The following is an 18,268-nucleotide window of genomic DNA, read 5'->3' as shown; positions in this document are numbered from 1 at the left end:
TCTCTTTGTTAACCAAAACACTTGTGCTTTGAGATGTAAACATACAATTAGGCCTTGTTTTTTAGGTCTCTGTTGTTTGACCACTATGTATTATACTCTAAATGACCCTATATTACTGTAAAAAGCCACTAAACCCTGATGTTGTAATTGCATAATGTCGCTAAAAAGAAAAAGAGCTACTGAAATGATTAACGAAGCATTTATGAGAACAATTAGTGTATTCAATTAAACTATTCGCTCATTAATTACATCGTATTTATCGTATCTGTGTAAACAAATATATATATATATATATATATATATATATATATATATATATATATATATATATATATATATATATATATATATAAAGCCTCCGAACTCTCAAGTTGTAATTGTTTAATATGTCGCTAAACCTAAATTCATAATTTACCATGTATCGAGAGAAAAAAATAGCGACTGAATTAGCGCATAATTAAGTATTTATGAACAGTGAATTAATGTTTTCAATGATTAATAGTGAAGTATTTTATGCTACACTAGACCACATTCATTTATTCCAGTCGTTCAGACAGCCAGTGACTTTTTTGTTGTTGTTTTACCACACGTAAACATCTGTTTTGAGATTAAGGTACTCAGTAATCCACTGCAGTAAAGATCGTTTGAAATTCAGACTTCGTTTGCCTATAATCCTACGTGCAAAAAATCCATCATCAGACGAATTTTACTGAGGGGGAACATACAGCATGTGGTTTGTCCTGTTACGCTGAAAGACGTGGAAACAATAAAGAAAGAATCTTGACACATCAAGACCAGAAAACCGGTTTATGTCTTGACCTGGTTTGGTGATTTCTGTTTGACCAGTCCTTCGCCACATTACTGAGAGAACAACTCTTGCGAATGTTGACTGGCAATTCTACGGACTGAGTTTATTAAACGATTCAGTGGAGAAGAACAAACGCTTATTAATAGGACAGTGAGCCTTGTACTTGACAGATCTAAACCTGCGTTTACATAAAGGTGGAAGGTTCCAGCCTCTGAAGATTGTTTTGAATCATCTAGATCATCCAGGTATCCGTCAGCTAAATCTGGACTGTGTTTTAAAAAGTGTTGACTGATATGGTTTTGTTTCCTCTCCCTGTTAGGTTGGCAGTTTTACGATGATGGGTCAGGATAGAAAAATATGGACCACGGACCAATCTCGAAGCTCTATAGAGGTATATTGGTGAACAATTGAACATAAGGGTACATCATGTTCAATTTTGTCCAAATAATGCTCAGGTTGATCACTGATATAATATTTTAACTAATTAAACAAAAAGTAGGACAACTTGGATAGGAAGAACAGATTTAGAGATTTAGATTAAGTGGTTCAACACAACATTATTATTGTAGAGTTATGTTCATAAATTTGTCCCAATCTCTCCTGTCCTACATTACTACTACTACCAACACTACTACCTTACCAAGGCAAAACGCAGTATCTACACCTAAACAAAAACTGTGGTCCATAATTGGCCGATAAATATCAGCAGCAGATACACTAGTGCATCCCTAATTTTCTCACTCTGTTTTTTCTGAATCTGAGCATAATTGAGCTGAACTCATCTATCACAGGACAAATCACATTCACTTAAGAGAGCCAATTTCGCTCATTTTCTCAAACTTTGAGAGATACTGTACAGCAGAACAGAAGGGTCACTTGCTGTATTGCAAATAATCTCCACGGCCCCATAAAAACTCTCTTGATCCAAATTTTTCCACTGGCCACCTGTGTGACATTCTCCTCCCTCCTTCCCTGGCTCAGCTAGAAGTATAAATACTGATGTCAGTCTACAAACTGCTTACCTTTCTATTGTCCACTGACAAAGTCAAACCAACATACTATATATATCCATTCCTAAAAATAACATATTGGAATAACATATTTCAGATTTCTGTAAGGTAGGTAATTGACATTGCTTTGTGAGTGCAGGCATCTTTTGACACCGTATTGTTGAAAGTTTTTTCATTAATGATTCTAATGTTCTGAATGTGTTTTTACTGTTTTTGCTGTTTTTACTGTTTTCCTCTAGTTTGATATACATTTTCTTTGGCACAAGAACCTTATACATATATATATATATATATATAATGCATTCAGTTTGTCTAAAAGAAAAAACCTGGAATCAGAAATGTTGTAATTTAAAAAAATAAAAAAATAAAAAAAATGTAAAAAAAAAAAATCTTCTTACTTTTAAAGATAAAAAGTATTGATAATATCGAAGCAATATCAAAAGAGCAGATGAACAGAAGGCTGGGGGTTCAGAATTTGTTTAACAGGAAGTGGGGCAATTACTTGGTGTTTTGGGGGACTCTCAGAGAGGGGCCGGGGAGAGAGATGTTTAGTTTTAATTATATGTGTATTATATATGTTTGTTTGTTTGTTTTTTGTGCATGTATCTATTTGTGACCACATGGGTGTTCGTTGGGGGTTAGGGTGGGTTTGGTGATTGTGGAATGGTATTAGGGGGGGTTAAATATTAAATGTTGATTCAGTGTATATATGTTGTGTTTTTTATTTTGTTATATGTTTATGAATCCATAAAAATGTTAATTGAAAAAAAAAAAAGAACAGATGAAGTGTGAAACTGCTTTAACTTCATATTTTTTACTATATTTTAGAAAGTTGCTTGTCTGACTGTATACATGTTCTTCTTGCCAGTCTTTTTGGTCCGACACTCCAGAACCAGAAAACATGACACCAGCCATCTCCAGAACCGCTGCAGGGGAGATAAATCATTGGTGGAGCCAAATGAAGTTCCGACTTCAGCATAGAAAGGGCTGGAATGAAATGTTAGATGAGACCTTCCTCATGCAGACAAAAAGGTTTGATACAGTATATACAGTATGTATATATGTATATAATTACGTATATAATTCTGTTTATTAATTGAAATTGGCAATTAACATAATTTAGAGGTCAGAGAATTGTTTTCTATCAAAAAGCTGCAGTTTATAAAAGACACATATTGATGAATATCATACAAACTTCTATTAATCACTATTACCATTTATAACTATTATAATGTAAACTATATATTAACCTCCTGAGACCCCGCGTGCACCTGCGTGGACATTACGTTTTGGCTTCGCTATATGCAGCGCATAATTTCATTTCATTTAAACTCTGGGCTGTCAGTAAACAGTTAAACTTTCGACGCGCGGAGTCGTGATCAAACAATATGGCGTCAATCACCAACAAAACTACATCTGGTAAGAAACATAATTAAGTTTTTACTTTTAAAACTATTTGAGTCAAAAGATTAGACTCTCTAGTTTCATTTGATATGCCATTTTTTAAATTTGAGCAATTTATTGCGCAACGGCACACTGTTAAACACAATGACCACATTCGTGGACTGTATTCTCAGTTTCAGTTAAAATATCCTATATTAACTGTGCATTATCACATTGAGAATCAAAGGATGCATCCAAAACCTGAAAAAATTGTGCTTTTAGAGGCTTTATATGGAGTTAGGATGAAAATAAGTTGCATTTTGAACTATTCTGAGACCAGTGCAGACAGACAGCTCACTGGAGGTTAAGTCATTCACTAAATAGGGAACAAGGGAGCATCCTATAGCTCTTAATGGAGATAAGTGCATTCAATCCAAACTTCCTATTTAAAGTTCAGTTTCAGGCTGCAGATTTAGACCACTCAACATGTTTGGCAGACATGGGACAATGGTAATGAGTACATAGATTAAAAAATTATAATGTATAATTTTATTTTAACATGATTGGCTGTGATTGGATGATGCTGGCCATTACTTTAAATCAGAATTATTTATGCCTATTTCTGATTTAATGTCTGTAACATCTCAAAAACATAAATAACCAACACACCTGGAAACATAATAAACAATTTGATTTAAAAAATATGACTTTTTATAGCTTGATATCATTTAAAATTTCACAGCTTAATCCTACAGTCCACATATGAGGACATACATTTTTAAGAAAGCTATTTGGTCTAAAAACAAATAGTTTTTTTTTTTTTTTTTTTTTTTGCATGTTTCTTAGGGGCTACTAGTTACAAATCAAAAGGGGAATGGAAAAAGCACAAAGCAGTTCCGCAGGTGTCTCGGGAGGTTAAAAACTAGCTTACAAGGCAGCACAGTGTAAATGTTTTGGTAAGCTTAGGTTAAATGCTTTGGTTCTGCCTAAATGAAATGTTTGCATCAGATCAGCTAACAGTCAAAATAAATAGCACGGCTTCCGTCTTTGCAGTTTGATATTCTACCAATGTAAGTCAAATACAGATTTTCACAGTTTTATTCTTAAATCTCTTAAAACGTAAAGTTTTCTGGTAAAAAAAAAAATAGATAGCACATAAGACTGAAATTATCTATAAAACAACATTTGAATGGAGTCTGAATTAGTCTGAAGAATAGAAATAGAGTCTTTAAAGGATATCAATACAATGCCTCCTTCAAGCACTGTAATAAACATTAGCTGTCTGATATATTAGTTTATTTTGTGTTGATCTGTTTTAAGGCTTTAAAAGTCCTGATTTCAGCTCCTAATTAATGTTGTACTTGAGCATTTCTTTTTATGTTCTCTAGAGTAAATGACATTCCCCTGTTTTCGGCCACTAAGGAGAATAATGCAGCCTGTATTAAGAAACTTCTTGACTGTGCATCAACAAACATCTTTGAGAGAGGTAAAGCACAGTTTTTTGCATTACTTATTATTATTCCTGTATATCTGAAAGACAAAAACAATGTTATTTCGACTGATCTGACATTTGGTGTGCATTCCAGGAGAGCTTGGAGAGACTGCATTGCATGTTGCTGTGTTGAATGATAATTTTGAAGCAGCTGTGGCATTAATGGATGGAGCACCAGAGCTCATTAACGAGCCTATGACTTCTGAACTTTACCAAGGTATTAATGCACACAAGTGAAATCAAAAACTTCATCAAGCATTTAATGCAAATCAACTGCTATTTGTGCTGCAAGATCTCATGTATGTATGTTCTGATTGAAAGGTTTAACAGCCCTTCATATTGCTGCAGTTAATCAGAATGTCAATTTAGTCCGGGAGTTGATAATTAGAGGGGGTGATGTCGCGACACCCAGGGTCACAGGCATGTACTTCCGCAAAAGAAGAGGAGGACTTCTGTACTTTGGTGAGATGGAGACTTTAATGCTTTTATTTTATTAATCACAAAGTAACTGAAATGTTGATTAGCGTCAGGAGATACGTATATAGTTTCCCATGAGTATTACTATTTAATATTAAAATATATATAAATATTGTGTGACTGTAGGTGAACACATCCTGGCATTTGCAAGCTGTGTGGGTAATGAAGAAATTATCACCATGCTGATAAAGGCTGGCGCTAATATTCGGGCTCAGGATTCCCTGGGTAAAAGAAACATAAATTAATAAAGGGTTAATTCAATCAAAATGAAAATTCTGTCATCATGTTGTTCCAAACCCTTATGACTTTTTTCTTCCGTGGAATACAAAATGAGAAACGAGTCAGAAAACGTCCTCAGTCACCTTTCAATTACATTGTAAGGAGATAAAAAAAAAGATGCAATGAAAAAAAATGAATGATGACTGAGACTAACATTCTGCCTAACACATACTTTTGTGGTCCAGGGATGATTGAAAGTCATGTTTGGAACAACATTAGTAATGATGACAGAATTTTCATTTTGGGTTAACTACTTCTTTATCTATTGGCCTAAATCATTATTTGGACCCACTTTATTAGGTGCTTTAACTATTGTGTACTTAACCATTTAATACAATGTACTTATCATGTATATATGTGTTGTTGCATTGAACTTACATTTAAAGTACCTGAATTGAATTACATCTGTAGTTAAACTGTGAACCTTAACCCTAATGCGAAACCTAACCCTAATCTAACCTAACCCTAAACCTGCCCATACCTCAACCGCAGTAGCAGCAAATGTGAATCTTGTGAGAATTTTGCAGAACAACATATAATTGTACAATAATTACATTGTATTGCCTGTATTTTAATGTAAAGACATAGTAGTTGAAGACACCTAATATAAAGTGGGACCAGTTATTTTACTCAAAATATACACATCCTCCCCGTATTTCTCTTTGAAATGTTCACTCTCATCAACAGGTAATACCATCCTACATTTGTTGGTATTGCAGCACAATAAAACAACTGCATGTCAGATTTTTGACATGCTAATGACACGCGATGCAGAGCTGGAACCCACTGTACCTCTAGACATGATACCCAACTTCAGAGGCCTCACACCTTTCAAACTTGCTGCTAAGGAGGGCAACCTTGTGGTAAGAGAGCAATCTTTTCATTCACCCTTTTCTAAAAACACACTGATTGCATTGACGTCTTATCTTTCACTGAATTGCAAGGTAACATGGCTATTGTGAGGTTTTAAAGAACATTGTGTAATGTTTTTGTAATGTTTCTTAAATGATATGCAGGCATTCCAACACTTGGTTAACCGCAGACGAATTATTCAGTGGCGTCTTGGGCCATTGTCCTCCAACCTTTATGACCTTACTGAGATTGACTCCAGGGTAGATGACCTCTCAGTGCTTGAGGTTATTGTCAGCAGTCAGAAAAGAGAGGTGTGTTAATGTGTGGAAGTGCTGGGCATATCACAGAATAAAAAGCAGGGTCATTATTAATGTTAAAGAACTGAAAATCGTGTCATCATATACTCTCCCTTATGTTGTTCCAAACCTGTGTCATTTTCTGTCTTCAGTGGAACACAAAAGGAGACATTTTAAAGGAGACATCTTTTTTCCAAACAATGAAAGTGAATGGTGACTGAGGATGTCAGTCAGTCTCTTACATTCTGCCTAACATCTCCTTTTGTGTTCCATGGATAAACATACTAGTTTAAAAATAAATTATGACAGAATTTTCTTTTTTGGGTGAACAGTCCCTAATAATGAGAATCAAAATCATCTGTAGTATTAGCCTAAACCAAAATGCTTTATCTGGGTTGTTCTTTGTTAATCTCTTAACTACACTTCATTCTTTGAGTGCTTTGTGCATCTTTCTGTTTAGGCCAGGAGGATTCTTGAGCTGACTCCAGTGCGACAGCTCGTCAGTCTGAAGTGGAATCTTTTTGGGAAGCATTACTTCAGGTGCCTTATTACATTTTTTAAGTAGGTATAGCTGCAGCATCTCCAGAAGGGTGTGGTTAATCCATAAGGGGGTGGTGACAATTCCAAAAAGGGTGTCACTTCCAATCACGGTTAAGGTTAGGGGCTCCCTATATCTTTAAAAGTGGTTCGAAGCTCCCGCCCCTTTTTGGAGCAATATCTGCAGCTATATCCTTCTTGCTGGTTTAGAGCTCCCACCCCTTTTTGGAGCTCTGCTTGCAGCTGTATCCCTCTCATTTAACAGGCAACATATCACTTTGATAGCAGTGGTGTGTTATGAAGCCTTACAAAATATATTAAATTATGTTTATCACATTTCATGATGTTTGACATTCCTAATACTAGTTACGCTATTGGTCTGTTTTTAGGATATTGATGCTGGTGTACCTGCTGTATATTAGCATATTTACTCTGTGTTGTATAAACCGCCCCCTAAAGGATCTTCCTGAGAATTACACCAAAGCAGACAACGACCCCACCATAAAAATTCAGAAAACCTTCCAGGTGTGTTTGCATGTGCATATGAGAGACAGTGGTTGAGTTTAGAACACATTATGCACTTGCACTGTAAACCCTACCGAGGAGTCATTACCCAAAATGTTTGTGGAAACCCGCTGCACTACCAAGTTTTAAGTAAAGTTACTCAAAACATGAAAGATATTTGTCATTTGAACCCAAATAACTCAAAGTTTTGAGTTCATTTAACTGGACCTGTTAAGTAAGTAGAGCTTTTTTTAAGTACATTGCACTCTTAAAATTTTGCCTCATTAACTCAAACATTCTTGTTTACAGATCCCTACTTTAGAGTTAAATGTACTTAAGCATAATTTTTATTTTTTAAACACTATACTGATTTTAACAATTTCAGAGTTGGTCAACAAAAGAATAAATTTTTAAGATAAAACAGGTTAATGTCAATATCATAGACAACATGTAATTATAAATACTTTAAAATTAAAATGCTTTTGTAAAGAGAACAAAATAACCTTGTTTGCATGATGACTAAATAACTGTAGTTTCAAAAGGTAAAATTCTATGTACAATGGGCAGAACTAATTCAAGTTTAAAACTACCCAAACAGAAGCAAAAGTTAAGATGACTTACAAATTCAAGTTTTTTATGTTGTAATTTCATTTTATGTCTAAAAGAAAAAATGTTAAATTTACAAACTTATTTTTGTATAATTCACTAACAAAAACAAGTTATTAATACTCAAAAACAGAAGTTAGAATTACTTAAATGTTTGCCAGTAATCACGTTCACTTACTAAAAACTTAATTTCCTAAGTTACTGTGACTTGTTATCAAGTTTTAACTCAGCACCACTTAATTTGTTTTAGTCAGATAAACATGTAGAGAAATTTTGGTAAGTCTGACTCAAAATATTTTTGTCTGTAATACCCCGGGGGTTTACAGTGTGCAATTCACTATGTGTTATTGTATTTTTCCTGTATGTAAAAGCTTTGACATTATATGCGTGTATGCAATTACCCAATTTCTCTTTGTGTTTAGGAGAGCTATCAAACACGTAAAGATCACATCCGTTTAATTGGAGAAATTCTCAGTGTCATAGGAGCCATCATTATTCTGCTGATAGAGGTTATCTTTAACATCTAAAGATATTAACATCTAAAAATTGCTATGGAGTCAAAACCCTTATACCTTATGTTTAATTATTTTCAGATTCCCAGTATTTTGAAAGTGGGGGCTAAACGCTATTTTGGCCAAAGTGCCCTTGGAGGTCCCTTCCATGTTACTTTGTAAGTTCATTCTGTTATGATGAACCAGCCCATTATCACACTGAATGAAATCAGTTTGACTTGCATGCATTCATTTACACTCTTCACATCTCTGTTTCCATTTCTATGTATTTCTGTGGCAGGGTTAGCTATGCATGTCTAGTTGTGATTCTGTGTGTGCTGAGGACAGCTGGAATGGCAGGAGAAGCTGTGCTAATGGCTTGGTCTCTGGTTCTTGGCTGGTCCAATGTTATGTACTTCGCCAGAGGTTTTGAGATGTTGGGGCCCTACGTCATTGTGATCCAAAAGGTGGAGTGATTAGCAGAGAGAGCATTTCACTGTTGTTTATTTTCAAACCCAGCATAGCTTAACATATTTGTGTGGATTTTGTTTTGTAGACAATATTTGGAGACTTGACAAAGTTCATGTGGTTGAGCCTCATCTTTCTCATAGGATTCTCTGCTGGTTAGTTCAGTTACAGTTACATTTCCAGTTATTCACATCTGAATGTTTAATTTGTCATTGTTTGTACTTAGACACTCTTCTCTTTACCCTTCTCAGCCCTGTGGATGGTCTACATGACTCAAGAACCTTTGGCTGTACCAGCATACCGTTCTTTCCCCATTTCCTTATTCTCTCAGTTTGAGTTGAGTATTGGTCTGATTGACCTGCCTGTGGACCACACTATCTACACCCATCCAGTCGTGCACTGTCTCCACATCTGCTTCAGCGTGGTCTCTTACATACTCCTTTTTAACCTCCTGATCGCCATGATGAGCGACACACAGTGGAGGGTCACCCAGGAACGTGATGAACTCTGGAGGACCCAGGTTGGTATTGTAGATAGTAGACTACAGTCCCACTACAGTAAGTGTTCTGGACACATGTGAGGAAACAGTATTCAGACATACCAGAGAGTAGAGAGGCTTTTGGAGCTGGGTGAAAATAGGTTTCTCTGTTCATAGGTGGTGGCCACTACTCTGATGCTCGAAAGAAGGATTCCACTGTGTCTGTGGCCAAGGCTGGGTGCTTGTGGTCTGGCGTATGGCCTGGGTGAACGTTGGTACCTCCGGTAAGGACTCTGCAATTCCACACATCACAATTCCAATGCAAAAGCATTACTGAACACACTGATCTTGACCACACTCAATCTTTATCTCTATTCCAGAGTGGAGGATCGCAATGACCCATTGGTGCAAAAGATGAAACGATATATTAATGCGTTTGCAAAGGATGGAGAACCAGCCAAGGAGGAGGAGGATACTGGGAAGAGTGACAATGGAAGTGATCCAATGCAAATCAAGTCTAAAAGGAAGCCACTAAAATGCTGGCAGATTATTCGTCAGAGTATCGAAGTTGATAGGGAAGAAAATGTGGATTTCCCTCATTCCTAATGGAAGTATGTGTGAAAATGGGTTGGGTCAAGTTGTAATATAAAGTTTATGTGACATTCATAAAATAAATTAAGGGTACCAACTTATTATGAATTATTTCAGTGTTTTACCATATTTAAATGTATAAATGTTGTGTTTGGTAGACAAAGTTGAACTCTGCAACATCAATATTGTTAAATATAAGGGTAGACGTTTAATAAAGCAATACAAAAAGAGACATTACAAACTAGAGAATGAATGTGCAATTCAGGCATTTACTTAAGTTAAATATTGTGTGGACATTAGACATGTTTAGTGCAAATAAACAAGCTTTGTATATATGATCACAACAGTTAAATTGTATTAGTTCAGTGATAATACTGACAAATAAGCTGGACAAACTTTTTTTCTGCCCTATAAAGCTTCACTATGTAATGCCTGTTATTGACCTGTTTCATGTGACGTCACCGTATGATCACGCTGCCATGTTTGTGACCAAAATTCCATATTTCTTCATTTTGCTGTGCTGTGGGATGCAGCAAATGCAGGCTACATTTTTGTTTCTATTTATAAATCATAAAAAGGTGATACAAGTGTTTACTTACCAGAGCCAAAATGTCATTTTTATTTCAATAGAGTTTTATCTTTTAGTGACACGGCTTCATTTTGCCAAAGTCAAGCAGCAATGAAGGGGGAGAGGAGGGATAAAAACACTTGTTGGTCTTTGCTCATTTATTCAGACATGTCAGTTATCTGTACACGTGTCAATTATATTTATAAAACCATCAATTCAGAAACAAACTGGAAATGCACATAGGATGATGTAATTCATACACCCAGAATGTCATAATTGTAAAACATTGTAATAAATAAAAAAGCTCTGTAATGTGAATATATAGTATATAATGTATATACTAATGTTAGTCAATAAACAACACATCATAAGATCATGAAGCACAGACTATATTCACACTAATATGCCTCGGTTGCTTTCTGTGTATTCTTCAGGAGTTAAAAGCAGCTCTTACATTCATACAAACGGGATCATCACAGACGTTTTGTAATATTTTGACCAAATCAGAGCAGAAAACAACACAAACATTTCTGTTCTGAATGATAAATGTTTACGGTGATGTACCGGTAGACGTGCACTCGCCGGTCACACATCAGACTCGCCATTGTACGGAGATGAATTGTGGTTAAAATACGTTTAAATGTCCGCTAAAGTCAAATTTGGAAATATTTGTGCTGACTTCAGACCTGTATACACCTCTCCTGGGACTTTGCATGGATCAAAAGCGGGTTTTTTTAGGTTTTTCTTGTTATTATTTTATGGGTTTTTCCATTCACCGCCGTTGTTTTGACCCACTGATGGTCACAAATATGGCGGTTGCGGGGAAAAAGTGACGTCACTGAAACAGGTCAATACAAAAAAGCTGTGCAATGTATGTTGATGGTGAAATTCTCATTACATTTGACTGGACTTTTTTAGAGAAAAGGATTAATGATTGTATAAGAGTTGAGTTCTGATGTCCTGATATGTAGGTAATTTCGATTTCGATTTCGAACTAGTGTAACATGCTAAGCAGATCTTAAGCTCTTCTGACAGATGTACTGTGAGTATATTCTGCAGGAGTCTGCGTACCAGTTCCGTTCAAGTGGTTCATCTGTAGCTATGAGAGCACAGTCCCCACTGGAGGAATTATCTCCCCAATATCTGTGCATTGAGTAGAGGCATAGTCAGTCATCATCTGCTAAACCACATTTAACCAAATCTGTTCATTTTTTATTTGTTTGTTTTTGTAAACATTATAATTTATTGTTCACTCATTATCAAAACTACTGTTTATCATAACTACTTTTAAGATAATATAACAGTCATTATATAGCCTATTCTCATTTTAATCACATTATTGCAGCCATAAAATTTTCCCACCTCACTGTCAATACATTGTTGTTAATCCATTCCCACTGATTTGTCCCCACACGTTTTAGCCCAATCCAGTAATGCAACTTCCCTTTCTCAGTCAGATACCCCTGAAGAGATGAGATATTGCAGAACGGTAGAGATAAAAAATGTATATACACCTAAATATGACATTCACTCTTGTTAGGTTTTATTTAGCAAGATTTCCTTACCTGCACATGTTCATTAGTAATGATGGCAAGATCTCCTCCCTTCCTCTGGCACTCCTCCCTGCTTTTCTGCCAGGAAAGACGGTCTTGGGACAGGAAATAACAAGAATTCTCGAACTGCAGCCAGTCCCTGCCACAATCACTGCACACACACTCTGCACAACACAATAAAACAAAAGTTAAATAAATATACTATATATATATATATATATATATATTCATATAAACTATGACTAAAACTAATATAAAACATTGTAGATAAGATAACTGTATGTCTTTTGTCCACAAACTCACGATTGCTGTCAGCGACCAATTGCTGTTCGTGTAACCCATGGCATTTCTTCAAGGTACATTCCTGGACCAGTGGAGTCCTGTCAATGTCTTGAACAATCTCACATGGCTGCTTTCCATTCACTGTGCATAACATAATGTAACAGTGTTTCTGCACAAGCGACACTTTTAAAAATTGACCATTGCAAACACAGCTTCAGAATTTCCAAAATACCATAATGACAATGAGATATTGTTACTACTATAAAACCATAATAAATAAGTAGCTTATGTGTGAGGGGAGGGGGCTGTTCAGACTGAATGCATACTTGCGCTTAAAGGAATATTTCAAGTTAAGCTAATTTGACAGCATTTGTGGCATGGCACAATGTTGGTTACAACAAAAAAATTATTTCGACTCATCCCTCCTTTTCTTAAAAACAAAAGCGAAAATCAAGATTACAGTGAGGCACTTACAACGGAAGTTAATGGGGCCAATTTTTGGAGGGTTTAAAAGGCAGAAATGTGAAGCTTATAATTTTATAAAAGCACTTACATTAATTCTTCTTTTAAAACTTGTGTATTATTTGAACTGTAATGTTGTTCAAATCGCCGTTCATACGGACGTTTTAGGGTTTTACAGTTTATGGAGTTATGTCATCATGGCAACGAAGTAGTAAAATTGCATATAACTTTACACAGAAAAGGTTAGTAAGTGATTTTATCACACTAAAATCATGTTGACACAAATATTGTTTACGCCTTGTGGCTATACTTTTGAAACAGTGAGTATTTTAACGTTTACGGATTGGCTCCATTCACTTCCATTGTAAATGACTAACTAGAACCCATATTTTTGTTTTTTGTTTTTTTTTACAAAAAGGAGGGACTAGTCGAAATGATTTTTTGTGGTAATCGACATTATGCCACAAATGCTGTCCATTGAGCTTAACTTAGTTTTATTGAACACGGACTATTCATTTAAAAAGCTAGACGCCAGGTAACAAATAGAACAAGGCAAGTGTCTTGAGACGCGTTTTTTAAAAGTTGAAAGATGAAGACAATGAAAAAACAGCGAGATGAGGTGCATGTTTACAGACAGACGCAAAAACGATTTCGGTGTGAACAGCCCCAGTCATGATGACAGTGTTGAAAGGGTAAGTTATACATTATTTGTATCATTTTAAAATGAATAATAATAATAATAATAATAATAATATCTTCATGTCTTCCATAAAAAGAAACCTTAAATTGTTAGTGTTTATATGCCTACGTGTAGCTAAAAAAAGAGAGATGCACTTACACTTCACAAACAGTACAAGGACCACAATCATCAACAGGATGCAGATGACAAAGAGAACCACTGAAATGATGCGGTAAACACGAACCTTCCTGTGAATATCTGGTGATGTGTCTGGAGAAAAATAGTACAGATATTTGACGTTACAAGGACCGACAAATGACGGAAGTCAAAAGATGCGCAATCACAAGATTCATCATCACCTGAATCCAGCTGCTGCCTCAGACGACACTTTGCCGTCTGTGTAGGGTGACCATACGTCCTCTTTTTCCCGGACATGTCCTCTTATTTCGTACCTTAAAAAAGCGTCCGGACGGGATTTCTAAGTTTGCGAAAATGTCCGGGATTCGGCTTTAGCTGCATTATGATGTGCATCTGGTCTAATACTTCATTGTGTGTGCGCATATTTGCATCGCTTTAACCCCTCTTTGTAAGTCCTGCCTTCTCGCACACCAATTGGTCGATTATAAGAGGATTGCAGCAACTATTGGCCAAATTCCTGCCTGTCAATCTCTCCGCGAACGCCAAAGCGCTGTTGTGTTCGGCATCAAACAGTTGTTTGACAGTAGCAGCAAATGACAGCTGAGTGGAAACAATGCCCAAACGAAAGTGCAAATTTACAGAAGATCTGATCAAAAAATTCCCATGCTTGCGTCCAGGTCGAGATCCGTGGGAAGCAGAATGTATGACATGTAAAGCTACGGCTAATGAAGGTGCAAGTGATTTAGAAGCACACATTAGCTCTGCGAAGCATAAAGGGTCAGCAAAAGGTGAAAGTTCATCAGGTAAATTAACGGACTAATTTTTGCGACCAGGTAAAGTTGTTATCACATTACTTCATTTTCCATGGCCATTCAAAATAGTAGTAATAGTAAATGAAGGAAAAATCATGGCATCAAATATTTTATTTTAGTACATGGACATTCAAAAGTATGATGGAAATTTTTATTTATTTATATATATTTATGTTATGCTAATAGAGTGTCTTTTCCACTGTATTAAAGTTTGCATTTATAGTAACACTCTTTTGAACCCTATTATTCCACTCTGGGAGGTTATGTCATGTAGTGCGGCATGATAGGATTCTGCTCCCCATATGCATTAAAAAATGCAATGTCTCGTTCCCTTCGTCTCAGGGAACGTCTCGGTTACTTACATAGCCTCAGTTCCCTGAGACGAAGGGCACGAGACATTGCGAATGCTAGCCACACTAAAAGACTCTGAGTTCTTGAGGCAGGAGCGATGAGCTCCTTGTTCTCAGTCAGAAATTCTGAGGAAATGGTGTTTGTGCACCTGTTTTTATAGCGGACAGAACAGGCGGGGCTCAAACACCATAGCCAATATTAGAATATTGCCGTATTGTAGAGAGGTTTCAACTAAGTCGTGTAAGAAGGCACTCCCCATATGCGTTAATAAACGCAATGTTTCGTTCCCTTCATCTCAGGGAACCGAGGTTACGTACTTAACCGAGACAATACCCACTGACTTTCAAGTACTTTATAAAGAGGACAAAATGACGCTGCTCTTTGTCCCAGATAAGGTAATTGAGAACGATGGCAATGCAAAAGATTAGCAATATCATTCAAGAGATGCTTTGCTTGTGGAAACCAGTTAGGTTGATTATAAATTAAAATGACAAAGGAATAAACTGTTTGGAATCAGAGCACTTCAACTCAAAATCATCCTTTAGATTTCGGAGTTCTTTTCAGACACACTTCAGATCACTTGCATCAGTTACACACACACACACACACACACACACACACACACACACAAATAATAATATTTGGGCTTTAAAACTTGCTCTAGCTCACTGTCCAGTGCATCACTTGTTCTTTTTCTCTCTCAGTTTTTGTTCCTCTTTTTGACCCATTTTAGATCGACAGCTGGATCTATCAAATTTTTCGTATCATGCAATGAATTTTTATACCATTTAATTACAGCATTATCTGTCTAGTTTATAATTTCTTAATAATGTCATAATCAAATTTATGTACAAAAGATATTCTTTTTTGGAATTTTTCATTACATTTTATGTATTTTTATTTATTGACACTTTACTGGTTTGGCAACAGCATTGACTAACAAGACTGAATGCATTGTAGTTTTATGACCACCAGAGTTTTACTTTGATTTGGGTTTTAAAGAACTGATTGTATTACCTTTATTGACTGTACAAGAAGGTCGAGTTGAAGATGGAACACTATAGACATGCTCAGATGGGATGCTTAGAGTAGAGTATACATTCCCTTTCCCTACAACCTCCTCTTCAGTTTTAGAAGATGTAGCTGAATACAAGATATGTGAAAGAAAGAAAAAAGAAAAAAACAACTAAATGTATATACTAAGAGTATACATGAATACAAACTGTGTGTATATATACATACATACATTACAATACCGGTCAAAATTTTTGAAACACTTGACTGAAATGTTCCTCATGATCTTAAAAATCTTTTGATGTGAAGGCTTATGCTTAAATGTTTGAAATTAGTTTTGTAGACAAAAATATAATTGTGCCAACATATTAATTTATTTAATTATAAAACTAAAATTTAATAATAATAAAAAAAAAAGTTATTGAAATTGATGACTTGGACCAAATAATAAAGAAAAGCAGCCAATAAGTGCCCAACATAGATGGGAACTCCTTCAATACTGTTTAAAAAGCATCCCAGGGTGATACCTCAAGAAGTTGGTTGAGAAAATGTCAAGAGTACATGTCTGCAAATTCTAGGCAAAGGGTGACTACTTTGAAAATGCTAAAATATAACACAGTTTTGATTTATTTTGGATTTTGTTTAGTCACAACACAATTCCCAAAGTTCCATTTATGTTATTCCATAGTTTTGACGACTTTACTATTATTCTCAAATGTGAAAAAAATTATAATAAAGAATGAGTAAGTGTTTCAAAACTTTTGACCGGTAGTGTACATACATACATACATATATATATATATATATACACACACACACACACACACACACACACACACACACTCACTGAGCACTTTATTAGGAACACTATGGCATTAATGTTAATGTTCACATCAACCATTTGAATGGGGAAAAAATTTGATTTCAGTGATTTCGACCATGGCATGATTTGAGTATTTCTGTAACTGATGATCTCCTGGGATTTTCACGCACAACAGTCTGAGTTTACTCAGAATGGTGCCAAACACAAAAAACATCCAGTGAGCCTCAGCTCTGGGGACGGAAACACCTTGTTGATGAGAGAGGACAACGGAGAATGGCCAGACCGATTCGAACTGATAGAAAGGCTATGGTAACTCAGATAACCACTCTGTACAATTGTAGTGAGCATAATAACATCTCAGAATGCACAACACATCGAACCTTGAGGCGGATTGACTATAACAGCAGAAGACCACATCAAGCACTTTATTAGAACCAAAGTGTTACTAATAAAGTGATAAGTGAGTGTGTATATGTATTATCAAAATAAATTGCCAGACTTCACAAAATCAGAAAAAATACATCATTTTCTTTGTTTTGTCCTGCTCAGATAATTAGTTTCTCAGACTGAACACACAGGCTCTCTGGTCTTGGACTTCAACACAGCAATTGAAAACTTCATTATACTTCTTATTATTAAACAATATTTTGTATATAATACTTTACCTTTTGTCACCTGCCTTTCCTTCTCCTCTTTGTCCTCAGCCTTGGTGATCTTCTCCAATTCCACTTCTACTTCTGTCTTCTTGCTCTCCATGACTTTTCTTACAGCCAATTCTCCAGAGTTTCGGTTTCCTGACTAATTTATCAGTGTCCCTTTAAGTTCTACAAACTTTTTGATAGAACCAAACTGAATACAAAGTACTACAAATCTGCTGTTGTCTAAACACAACTATGATTCTATGAAGAATAACAACCAGCAATAGCTGAAAGACTTCCCACATTTAAATTTGCTGACCTGACACTAATTATTTCGCACAGCAGGATAATTCAGAACATTACACATGATCAATGCTTTCTCTGCAACTTCCTCTTTATAATCCTGCACGTCACCACGATATTCCTCACTTCTCTCTTATTTTCACTGACAGAGTTAGTAAAACCACTTATGTCCAATCCTGAAGGAAAACCAGAAATAAAAACATCTCCTAACAATCTCTTTGCTTGTATGGGTCGTTACTGTCCCTCTGGGTTTGGGGTAGCCTTATTGACTGATTAATAGTGATAACTGTGATTGCTCTGGGCTGCTATCACAGTTGCAGGTGCAATCCCACACAGGGGTGACCTAAGGAAAAAAAGGGTTATTGCAGCAGGT

The 18,268-nt window shown here is 35.8% G+C and overlaps 2 protein-coding genes across 4 annotated transcripts; one reads left to right on the top strand and one right to left on the bottom strand.

Annotated features, from left to right (window-relative positions):
- Positions 1–1,842: 1,842 nt before the first annotated feature.
- LOC127453952 (transient receptor potential cation channel subfamily V member 6-like) lies at positions 1,843–11,099 on the top strand. Of its 2 annotated transcripts, none has more exons than XM_051720786.1 (17): positions 1,843–1,926; positions 2,687–2,850; positions 4,590–4,687; positions 4,788–4,910; positions 5,042–5,155; positions 5,297–5,395; positions 6,137–6,312; positions 6,466–6,612; positions 7,058–7,137; positions 7,524–7,659; positions 8,667–8,753; positions 8,838–8,914; positions 9,037–9,202; positions 9,292–9,358; positions 9,455–9,723; positions 9,859–9,965; positions 10,062–11,099. In XM_051720786.1, the coding sequence occupies exons 2-17, from the start codon at positions 2,720–2,722 to the stop codon at positions 10,285–10,287; spliced, it is 2,103 nt and encodes a 700-aa protein (XP_051576746.1). In that variant the 5' UTR covers positions 1,843–1,926; positions 2,687–2,719; the 3' UTR covers positions 10,288–11,099. The 2 variants fall into 2 exon arrangements, with proteins under 2 accessions (XP_051576746.1, XP_051576745.1); XM_051720785.1 differs by having other exon boundaries at positions 5,015–5,155.
- Positions 10,456–17,900, bottom strand: LOC127453967 (early activation antigen CD69-like). Of its 2 annotated transcripts, XM_051720829.1 has the most exons (7): positions 17,620–17,897; positions 16,135–16,260; positions 13,976–14,086; positions 12,697–12,816; positions 12,406–12,557; positions 12,203–12,303; positions 10,456–11,983 (listed from the first exon to the last, which is right to left on the bottom strand). In XM_051720829.1, the coding sequence occupies exons 1-7, from the start codon at positions 17,708–17,710 to the stop codon at positions 11,848–11,850; spliced, it is 837 nt and encodes a 278-aa protein (XP_051576789.1). In that variant the 5' UTR covers positions 17,711–17,897; the 3' UTR covers positions 10,456–11,847. The 2 variants fall into 2 exon arrangements, with proteins under 2 accessions (XP_051576789.1, XP_051576790.1); XM_051720830.1 differs by lacking the exon at positions 16,135–16,260 and having other exon boundaries at positions 17,620–17,900.
- Between the last annotated feature and the right edge of the window lie 368 nt (positions 17,901–18,268).

Source organism: Myxocyprinus asiaticus, chromosome 16, assembly GCF_019703515.2.
Source record: "Myxocyprinus asiaticus isolate MX2 ecotype Aquarium Trade chromosome 16, UBuf_Myxa_2, whole genome shotgun sequence".
Lineage (NCBI taxonomy): Eukaryota > Metazoa > Chordata > Actinopteri > Cypriniformes > Catostomidae > Myxocyprinus > Myxocyprinus asiaticus.
Note: the sequence above shows the minus strand (reverse complement) of the source record. Positions and strands in the feature narration are given on the sequence as shown.